Source organism: Oncorhynchus masou, chromosome 31 (assembly GCF_036934945.1).
Source record: "Oncorhynchus masou masou isolate Uvic2021 chromosome 31, UVic_Omas_1.1, whole genome shotgun sequence".
Classification (NCBI taxonomy): domain Eukaryota; kingdom Metazoa; phylum Chordata; class Actinopteri; order Salmoniformes; family Salmonidae; genus Oncorhynchus; species Oncorhynchus masou.
The window spans coordinates 46,732,045-46,743,664 of NC_088242.1; the positions used below are offsets into that span (position 1 = coordinate 46,732,045).

At 46.7% G+C, this 11,620-nt stretch overlaps 1 protein-coding gene and 2 non-coding genes across 3 annotated transcripts; 1 reads left to right on the forward strand and 2 right to left on the reverse strand.

The window, feature by feature from the left end:
- Positions 1-219: 219 nt before the first annotated feature.
- LOC135524958 (serine/arginine repetitive matrix protein 1-like) lies at positions 220-3,323 on the forward strand. The gene is made up of 3 exons (XM_064952780.1): positions 220-246; positions 562-2,230; positions 2,761-3,323. The coding sequence occupies exons 1-3, from the start codon at positions 220-222 to the stop codon at positions 3,321-3,323; spliced, it is 2,259 nt and encodes a 752-aa protein (XP_064808852.1).
- Positions 3,324-3,906: 583 nt separating this feature from the next.
- trnaf-gaa (transfer RNA phenylalanine (anticodon GAA)) lies at positions 3,907-3,979 on the reverse strand. Its single transcript has one exon. It is a non-coding gene; the product is annotated as a tRNA-Phe (tRNA).
- Positions 3,980-4,061: 82 nt separating this feature from the next.
- trnai-aau (transfer RNA isoleucine (anticodon AAU)) lies at positions 4,062-4,135 on the reverse strand. Its single transcript has one exon. It is a non-coding gene; the product is annotated as a tRNA-Ile (tRNA).
- Positions 4,136-11,620: the final 7,485 nt, after the last annotated feature.

Sequence of the window (11,620 nt, forward strand, 5' to 3'; positions counted from 1 at the left end):
ATTATGTACATTTTGAGTGTCAAAATTGTGTGTCACATGCATGTAAATTGTCAATGGTGCCACAGAATTAAGTGTAGTGAATTGCCATAATTAGCTCAGTTGGGAAAGCGTTAGACTGAAGAATTAAAGATCCCTGGTTCGATCCTGAATTTTTGTTTTTGTTCTTTCTTTATGCTCTGGCTTCAAGGAAACTATCCACAGCTTTGTTTGTGGGCCTCAATGGTGTGCCACGCTGCTCCTCTGAAAGTAAGCAATGTCTTGCTTTTTCATCTGACATTTTGACATCAGTGTGACAGGAAAGTTGCTTGTCATTGTTACATGTAAGCGCGGGTCATAAGCTCGCGTTGATTCAGTCCCTGCCTTTTGTACACACCGCCCGTCACTACTACCGATTGGATGGTTTAGTGAGGTCCTCGGATCGGCCCCGCTGAGGTCGGTCACGGCCCTGGCGAAGCGCCGAGAAGACGATCAAACTTGACTATCTAGAGTAAGTAAAAGTCGTAACAAGGTTTCCGACCAAGACCAAAACCAAGACCAAGACCAGACCAAGACCAAGACCAGACCAAGACCAAGAACAAGAACAAGAACAAGACCAGACCAAGACCAATACCAAGACCAGACCAAGACCAAGACCAAGACCAAGACCAGACCAAGACCAGACCAAGACCTGACCAAGACCAAAACCAAAACCAAGACCAAGACAAGACCAAGACCAGACCAAGACCAGACCAAGACCAAGACCAAGACCAGACCAAGACCCAGACAAGACCAAGACCAAGACCAAGACCCAGACAAGACCAAGACCAAGACCAGACCAAGACCAGACCAAGACAAGACCAAGACCAAGAACAAGACCAAGAACAAGACCAAGACCAGACCAACACCAGACCAAGACCAAGACCAAGACCAAGAACAAGACCAGACCAGACCAGACCAGACCAGACCAAGACCAAGAACAAACCAAGACCAGACCAAGACCAGACCAAGACCAGACCAACTCCAGACCAAGACCAAGACCAAGAACAAGACCAAGACAAGACCAGACCAAGACCAGGACAAAGACCAAGACCAAGACCAGACCGAGACCGAGACCAGACCGAGACTGAGACCAAGACCAAGACCCAGACCAAGACCAGACCAAGACCAAGACCAAGACCAAGACCAAGACCCAGACCAAGACCAGACCAAGACCAGACCAACACCAAGACCAAGAACAAGACCAAGACCAAGACCAAGACAAGACCAAGACCAGGACAAAGACCAAGACCAAGACCAAGACCAAGACCAAGACCAAAACCAAGACCAGACCAAAGACAAGGACCAAGACCAAGACCAAGACCAGACCAAGACCAAGAACAAGACCAAGACCAAGACCAAGACCACACCAAGACCAAGACCACACCAGACCAAGACCAAGACCCAGACAAGACCAAGACCAAGACCAAGACAAGACCAAGGCCAAGACAAGACCAAGGCCAAGACAAGACCAAGACCAAGAACAAGAACAAGACCAAGACCAAGACCAAGATCAAGTCCAGACCAAGACACGACCAAGACCTAGACCAAGACCAGACCAAGACCAAGACCAACACCAAGACCAAGACCAAGACCAGACCAAGAACAAGAAGAAGAACAAGACCAAGACCAAGACCCAGACCAAGACCAAGACCAAGTCCAAGATCAAGACCAATTACAAGACCAAGACCAGACCAAGAACAAGAACAAGACCAAGACCAAGACCAGACCAAGACCAAGACCAAGACCAAGACCAGACCAAGACCAGGACAAAGACCAAGACCAAGACCAGGCCAAGACCAGACCAAGACCAAGACCAGGACCAAGACCAAGACCAGGCCAAGACCAAGACCAGACAAAGAACAAGAACAAGAACAAGACCCAGACCAAGACCCAGACATAGACCAAGACCAAGACCAGACCAAGAACAAGACCAAGACCAAGACCAAGACCCAGACAAGACCAAGACCAAGACCAAGACCCAGACAAGACAAAGTCCCAGACAAGACCAAGACCAAGACCAAGACCAGACCAAGAACAAGAACAAGACCAAACCATTCCAAGACCAAGACCAAGACCAAGACCAGACCAAGACCAAGACCAGAACAAGACCAAGACCAAGACCATACCAACACCAAGACCCAGACAAGACCAAGACCAAGACCCAGACAGGACCAAGACCAAGACCAAGACCCAGACAAGACCAAGACCAGACGTAGACCAAGACCAAGAACAAGAACAAGACCAAGACCAAGACCAAGAACCAGACCCAGACCAAGACCAAGACCAGACCAACACCAAAACCAAAACCAAGAACAAGACAAGACCAAGAACAAGACAAGACCAAGACCAAGACCGAGACCAGACCGAGACCAGACCAAGACCAGACCAAGACCAAGACCAAGACCCAGACCCAGACCCAGACCAAGACCAGACCAAGAACAAGACCAAGAACAAGACCAAGACCAAGACCATGACCAAGACCCAGACAAAACCAAGACCAAGACCAGACCAAGACCAGACCAAGACCAGACCAACACCAGACCAAGACCAAGAACAAGAACAAGACCAAGACAAGACCAAGACCAAGACCAGACCAAGACCAAGACCAGACCAAGACCAGGACAAAGACCAAGACCAAGACCAGGCCAAGACCAGACCAAGACCAAGACCAGGACCAAGACCAAGACCAAGAACAAGACCAAGACCAAGACCAAGACCACACCAAGACCAAGACCACACCAGACCAAGACCAAGACCCAGACAAGACCAAGACCAAGACCAAGGCCAAGACAAGATCAAGGCCAAGACAAGACCAAGAACAAGAACAAGACCAAGACCAAGACAAGACCCAGACAAGACCAAGACCCAGACAAGACCAAGATCAAGTCCAGACCAAGACCAAGACACGACCAAGACCAAGACCAGACCAAGACCAAGACCAAGACCAACACCAAGACCAAGACCAGACCAAGAACAAGAAGAAGAAGAAGAACAAGACCAAGACCCAGACCAAGACCAAGACCAAGACCAAGATCAAGACCAATTACAAGACCAAGACCAGACCAAGAACAAGAACAAGAACAAGACCAAGACCAAGACCAGACCAAGACCAAGACCAGATCAAGACCAAGAACAAGACCAAGACCAAGACAAGACCAAGACCAAGACCAAGACCAGACCAAGAACAAGAAAATGACCAGGACCAAGACCAAGACCAAGACCAGACCAGACCAAGACCAAGACCAAGACAAGACCAAGACCAAGACCAGACCAAGACCAAGACCAGACCAAGAACAAGAAAATGACCAGGACCAAGACCAAGACCAAGACCAGACCAGACCAGATCAGATCCAAAACTCCAGTTCACACTTCATGCAGCCTTGTCTTACGACAAAGACAAAGACCAAGACCAAGACCAGACAACGACCAAGAACAAGAACAAGACCCAGAACCAGACAAGAAACTGTCATGAAACAATGACAAGAAACTCTCATGTAACACTGATGTCACAATGTCAGATGAAAAAGAAGACATTTCTTACTTTCAGAGAGCAGCGTATCACACACTCTAACCAACTGAGCTAACCGGCCGCTGGCTACAGAGCACAATTGTTGGTATTGAGATCGATGCCCGCATTCCCCAAAAACACATTTTTTTGTGGATCCAAGAATACTCCAGTTCATCCACAAAAAAATGAGTTTACGACAACCTACTGTCATGTAACAATGACAAGTAACTTTCCTGTCACACTGATGTCAAAATGTCAGATGAAAAAGCAAGACATTACTTACTTTCAGAGGAAGAGTGTGGCACACACCATTGAGGCCCACAAACATTGCTGTTGATAGTTTCCTTGAAGCCAGAGCATAAAGAAAGAACAAATACAAATGCCAAAACCCTGGATCAAACCAGGGAACTTTAGATCTTCAGTCTAACGCTCTCACAACTGAGCTATTTCGGCAATTCACTTAACTTAATTATGTGGCACCATTGACAATTTACATTCATGTGACTCACAAATTTGACACTCAAAATGTACATATTAGCAAGTATGGGGATCGAACCCATGACCTTGGCATTATTGGCACCACACTCTAACCAACTGAGCTAACCAGCCACTAGCTATTGTGCGCAATTGTTGAGATGAACCGAGCCTCTGCAAGTGCTGGCGTGTAAACTTACAATTCAACCAAGAGCACAGCCTGACAAGTCTGGACACTCTTGTTTGCTTCTTGCGGAAATGCCAAACGGCTGGGGAATTAACTCAAATGCTTTGCATGCGTGAGGTTGTGGGATCGATGCCCGCATTCTCCAAAAACACATTGTTTTATGGATCCAAGACAACTCCAGTTCACACTTCATGCAGCCTTGTCCTACGACAACCTACTGTCATGTAAAACAATGACAAGAAACTGTCATATATAACAATGACAAGAAACTGTCATGTTACACAGATGTCACAATGTCAGATGGTTTGAACCGAAGGCGTTGTGAATTTTGGGCCAGCTCAGAAGTTTGTGATAGTTGGCTACTAAATGAGTTGGAAAAAGTGGGTTTGGTGTCAGTTTGTATCAGTTTGGTGTCAGAATGATATCTAATTGACTGATGGACGGTGACTTGATGGTGACTCTTGTCCATTTGCAATATATTTAAACAGTGAGGTACCATACCCAAAGTGACATTCTGAAATCAACCCTAACGAGCGATTGAGATGAACCAGGATCACTGCCCAGCCATCCCGAGTTCATCGGGCCAGTCAATTTCGCATTTCTGCAGGATTTTTATAGCATGACAAATTCGTGATGGTAAATGTCCATTGAACCTTTATTGCAAATGCACCGTGACTTTGCAAAAGTGAGAAAACATAAACAAATGGACACAATGAAATCAACACAACGAGCGATGGAGAAGACCCACTCTCAATGCCCGGCCATCCCGTGTTCATCAGGCCAGTCAATGTTGCATTTCTGCATGGTTTTTGAGCATGCCAAATTCGTGATGGTAAATGCCCATTGAACCATATTGCAAATGCACGTGCACTTGCAATATGATTCAACAGTGAAAAAACATCACCAAATAGACATGATGAAATCAACACAACGAGTGATGGAAAGGAGCAACTATCACTGCCAGGCCATCCTGTGTTCATCAGGCCAGTCAATTTTGCATTTCTGCATGATTTTTGAGCATGCCAAATTCATGATGGTAAATGCCCATTGAAACATATTGCAAATGCACGTGCATTTGCAATATGATTCTATAGTGAAAAAACATCACCAAATGGACATGATGAAATCAACACAACGAGTGATGGAAAGGAACAACTATCACTGCCAGGCCATCCTGTGTTCCCATAGCGGGCATTAATATCAGAATGACCGGTAAATGAATTGAGAACCATAATTTTATTTTTTAGTTACCAGGTTCCTATTTTCAATCACCAGTTGCACAACACTGCGTATCCATCAGAATATTTTAAACTGTCCATAAAGCACTCAGGAAGGGCCCCCGTGGATAGAGGGCCGTATTAAGGTCCTCACATAGCGGGCATGGACAATAGGAGTACGGGAAATGCATTTACAACCATATTTTTTATTTTTGGGTTACCAGGTGCCTATTTTCAATCACCAGTTGCACAACAATGCACGTGCATTTGCAATATGATTCTATAGTGAAAAAACATCACCAAATGTACATGATGAAATCAACACAACGAGTGATGGAAAGGAACAACTATCACTGCCCGGCAATCCTGTGTTCATCAGGCCAGTCAATTTTGCATTTCTGCAGGATTTTTGAGCACGACAAATTCGTGATGGTAAATGCCCATTGAAACACATTGCAAATGCACGTGCATTTGCAATATGATTCTATCGTGAAAAAACCTCACCAAATGGACATGATGAAATGAACACAACGAGTGATGGAGGGGAACAACTATCACTGCCCGGCCATCCCGAGTTCATCAGGCCAGTCAATTTTGCATTTCTGTAGGTTTTTTGAGCATGTCAAATTTCTTATGGCATTTGGCCCCCAAAAAGTGGCTTTTGACTTTGACTTTTGACTCCCAATGAAATCATATTGCAAATGGACAAATCATTTTCCTTATGCACAAGTAGAAAAAACATTATGCTAATAAAATTTTACAAAAGCATATTCATTCAGTTCTTACACATGATTAATTGACATAAAATCGAAACAAATTCAAAAAACGGTCCAGAAAGCACTTTTTTACGAGGGTGATATGTTTTTTTTTTTAAGTTCACATTTTCGACTTTTGACTTCGTATGAAATCATACTGTAAATGGACAAAACATATGCCTCATGCACAAGTAAAAACATAAAATAATAATAATGATAATAAAATACGACTAAAGTATGTTGATACAGTTCTTATACATGTGTAATTGACACAAAAATCGAAAGAATTTTGAAAAACGGTCCAGAAAGCACTTTTTTAAGGATGTGTGAAGTTTTTTATAAAATTTTGCTATTTTTGACTTTTGACTTTTGACTTCCTATGAAATCATATTGCAAATGGACAAAACATATGCCTTATGCGCAAGTAATAATAAAAAATAATTATGATAATAAAATTGGACAAAAGTATATTCATACAGTTCTTACACATGTGTAATTGACATAAAAAAATCGAAAGAATTTCGAAAAACGGTCCAGAAAGCACTTTTTTAAGGGGTGATAAGTTTTTGACAAAAAAATCAATTTTTCAAAATTTTGCTTTTGGATGTTGACTTGGGTTACATTTCCAATATGAAAAACCAAGGTGGAGCGCACACGCCACCTGTTGGATTTTAAAGTGTTACAACTGGCATTTGCCATATGGCATTTGCGATACACTTTGCATGAATCAACGCCGAATTGGGTGGTATTGGACACCGTGTATATGGTTTGTTCAATGCCAATGTTTTCCCATTCATTTTTGTCCATTTCAGGGTAAATGTATATGGTTTGTTCAATGCCAATGTTTTCCCATTCATTTTTGTCCATTTCAGGGGGCTATTCCCTTACAAGACTGGACACTCTTGGTTGCTCCTTGTGGCAAGTGGTATTGTGTTTGCTTAGCATGCTATAGGTATTGGGATTGATGCCCGCATTCCCCAAAAACACATTTTTTTGTGGATCCAAGAAAGCTCCAGTTCACACTTCATGCAGCCTTGTCTTACGACAACCTACTGTCATGTAACAATGACAAGCAACTTTCCTGTCACACTGATGTCAAAATGTCAGATGAAAAAGCAAGACATTACTTACTTTCAGAGGAGCAGCGTGGCACACACCATTGAGGCCCACAAACAAAGCTGTGGATAGTTTCCTTGAAGCCAGAGCATAAAGAAAGAACAAATACAAATGTCAAAACCTGGGATCGAACCAGTCACCTTCAGAGCTTCAACCTAACACTCTCCCAACTGAGCTATTTCAGCAATGCACTACATTTACTTATGTGGCACCATTGACAATTCACATGCATGTCACTCACAATTTGGACACTCAAAATGTACATATTAGCCAGGACGGGGATCAAACACATGACCTTGGCATTATTAGCACCACACTCTAACCAACTGGGCTAACCGGCCACAAGCTATTGAGCACAATTGTTGAGATGCACCGAGCCTCTGCAAGTGCTGGCGCGTAAACTAACAAGTCAACCAAGAGCATATAGCCTGACAAGACTGGACACTCTTGGTTGCTTCTTGAAGAAATTCCAAACAGCTGGGGAATTAGCTCAAATGCTTTGCATGCGTGAGGTAGTGGGATCGATGCCCGCATTCTCCAAAAGCACATTGATTTATGGATCCAAGAAAACTCCAGTTCACACTTCATGCAGCCTTGTCTTACGACAACCTACTGTCATGTAAACAATGACAAGAAACTGTCATGTAACACTGATGTCACAATGTCAGATGAAAAAGCAAGACATTACTTACCTTCAGAGGATCAGCGTGGCACACACCATTGAGGCCCACTATCAAAGCTGTGGATAATTTCCTTGAAGCCAGAGCATAAAGAAAGAACAAATACAAATGCCGAAACCCAGGATCACCCTTTCTGCAAGTCACTACACCTAATTCTCTGGCACCCTTGACGATACACAAGCATGTGACTCACAGTTTTGACACAAAAAACGACAACCTTGGAGTTATTTGCATCATGCTCTAACCGACTGAGCTACCCAGCCAGCCACTGGCGAGGCGTATGGCGTTGAGTGTTGAGAGTCTGCGAGTTTGGCGAGGTTGTGCGTGTCTCTCCGGTCTGTGCCCTCTGCTCGTGGGTCAGAGCGACCCAGGCACTGTGTTTCCAGGGCTCGCACTCTGTTCTCTGCGCTCTGTGCTCGTGGGTCAGAGCGACCCATGACCTGTGTTTCCAGGTCTCCCGCTCTGTGCTCTATGCTCGTGGGACAGAGTGGCCCAGGCCCTGTGTTTCCAGGGCTCCCTCTCTGTGCTCTGTGCTCGTGGGTCAGAGCGACCCAGCCAGCCAATGGCGAGGTGTATGCCATTGAGTGTAGAGAGGCTGAGAGTGTGGCGAGGTTGTGCCTGGCTCCCTGCTCTGTGCTCTGCGCTCGTGGGTCAGAGCGATCCAGCCAGCCCCTACCTGTGTTTCCAGGGCTCCCGCTCTGTGCTCTGTGCTCTGTGCTCTGTGCTCTGCGCTCGGTGGGTCAGAGCGACCCAGCCATCCACTCCACAGGTCCACACATGCTCAGCTGTGTGCTAGAGAGCAGCTCGGGTGGGGTGGCTCAACTGCACACGGCTACACATGCGCGCAAGCGAGCCTCGTACATTTTCAGGTCTTTGTCTCCCGCATTCCCCGCGGCCATGGCCGTGCGTTTTACGGCATCGCAGGTTCTAGAACAGATCTTGCCCAGCGTGGACCAAGAAGACTACTCAGATTCCCAGGAGGAGGAGGAAGAGGAAGAGGTTTCTGAAGACGAAGACGGGGAGGAATATACAACCCAGAGCGCCGCAAGGTCAACGATGCTTCTTCTTCCTCTTCTGAGGAAGAGCCCGAGGAAGCCCCCGAGAACGAGCACGAACACCAACACGAGGAGATCTGACTCCGGACCAAAGGGAGACGCCTTTGCTGTCGAAAAATGGCAAAATTGAATGGTCCCCCGTGGCTTATGGCCGCCACCACAGGGCCCTTGCGATCTGCCACGCTGGGCTGGACGAGACTCTGGGCCCCACGGCCTATGCCGTGACCCAGGCCCGTGACATCGCGTCCGCCTTCCACCTGTTTGTCACACCGGCGATAGAAAGGATAATTGTGGAAAAGACGAACCTGCACGGGGCCAGAAAATACGACAACGGCTGGCAACCCATGGATGCCACGGACCTGCGCACCTACGTAGGGCTGCTGATCCTAGTGGGCGTCTACAGGTCCCGAGGCGAGGCCACGGCAAGCCTGTGGGATGCCGAGAGCGGCAAGACCGTGTTCCGAGCCACCATGCCGCTTTAGGTCTTTCACAGGTTCTCGAGGCTGCTGCCATTCGACGACCGCCAGTCGAGACCCGCCAGACTCTCCACGGACAAACTCGCAGCCATACACATGCACTGGGACCAGTGGGAGGCGCGGCTGCTGGCCCTCTACAACCCAGGGCCTGACGTGACGGTGGATGAGCAACTGGTCCCGTTCAGAGGTACTGTGCGTGCGCGTGCGCGCGTGTATGTGACAGCACTACCAGCAGTAGCAGCGTGTGTAACACAAAAGGCCGTTGGCCCCAATGAGACAGTAACGAGGCTAATCTCTTCACCCCTTTCCAAAACGCTGCTGTCCTTTCGTCAGTATATCCCCAGCAAGCCGGCGAAATACGGCATGAAGTCGTTGTTGGCCTGCGACGCCAAGTCCAGCTACGCTTGGAAGATGCAAGTGTACACCGGCAAGGCGGCCAGCGGAGGCCCCGAGAAGAACCAGGGGATCCGCGTCGTCCTCGATCTGACAATGGGACTGAGCGGTCGCAACGTCACCTGTGACAACTTCTTTACCTCCTACGAACTGGAATGGCTTCTCCTCGAGAGGAACCTCATCATGGTGGGCACGGTGAGAAAGAACAAGGCCGAGCTCCCGCCAGCGCTGCTCGAGTCCAACGGCAGACAGGCCCTGTCCTCCAGGTTTGCCTTCACGCCCACCGCCACTCTAGTGTCCTACCTGGCAAAGAAAAACAAGAACGTTCTACTTTTGAGCACGCTGCACACAGAGGGCAACATTAGCGATCGCCACGACAGGAAGCCGGCCATCATCCTAGACTTCTACTGCAACAAGGGCGGCGTGGACAACCTAGACAAGATGGTCGGCACCTACAGCTGCAGACGGATGACTGCCCTCTGGCCCCTGGTCGTCTTCCACCATATCTTCGACGTGTCCTCCTTTGTCATATGGCGAGAGATCAAGTCTGACTGGATGCCTCGCAAGCGGAACAAGCGTAGGGTGTTCCTCGAGCAGCTAAGAAAGGCACTTATGAAGCCGCTGATCCAAAGAAGGCAGCATCTCCCCCGCACCGAAGCGGCGTCAGCACTTGTCAAAGTCCTACAGAGTGCTACGGCGGCTTGTGATCAACAGCGTGAGGAGCCCGCCACTGGCACCACCGCTGCCCCGCTCGCTGCCCCGGCCACCGGGGCATGTAAGAGGAAGAGGTGTCAGCTCTGCCCACCCAAGAAGGACTCCAAGACATACACGGTGTGCTGCAGGTGTAAGTGGTTATCACGTTTGCTTAACTTCTTCGATATAAGGGGCGCTCTTTTAACGTTCCCGTTTTAAACAAGATATTTTGTCACGAAAAGATGCTTGAATATGCATATATTTGACAGCTTTGGAAAGAAAACACTCTGACGTTTCCAAAACTGCAAAGATATTATCTGTGAGTGCCACAGAACTGATGCTACAGGCGAAACCAAGATGAAATTTCAAACAGGAAATGGCCCAGATTTTGAGGGTTCTGACTTACAATGTCTCCTTATATGGCTGTGAATGCGCCAGGAATGAGCCTACACTTTCTGTCGTTTCCCCAAGGTGTCTGCAGCATTGTGACGTATTTGTAGGCATATCAATGGAAGATTGACCATAAGAGACTACATTTACCAGGTGCCCGCTTGGTGTCCTCCGTCGAAATTATTGTGTAATCTCCAGCTGCGTGCATTTTACCATTTGCTTCAGAGGAGAAAGTCAACTGCCACGAATGATTTATCATCGAATAGATATGAGAAAAACACCTTGAGCATTGATTCTAAACAACATTTGCCATGTTTCTGTCGATATTATGGAGTTAATTTGGAAAAAGGTTCGCCGTTGTTATGACTGAATTTTCTCGTTTTTTTCTTAGCTAAACGCGATGAACAAAACGGAGCGATTTCTCCTACACAAATAATATTTTTGGAAAAACTGAACATTTGCTATCTAACTGAGAGTCTCCTCATTGAAAACATCCGTAGTTCTTCAAAGGTAAATGATTTTATATGAATGCTTTTCTTGTTTTTGTGAAAATGTTGCCTGCTGAATGCTAGGCTTAATGCTATGCTAGCTATCAATACTCTTACACAAATGCTTGTTGATAGTTCTTGCAGCAGTTTCTCTAGTGTAGTGGTTACCA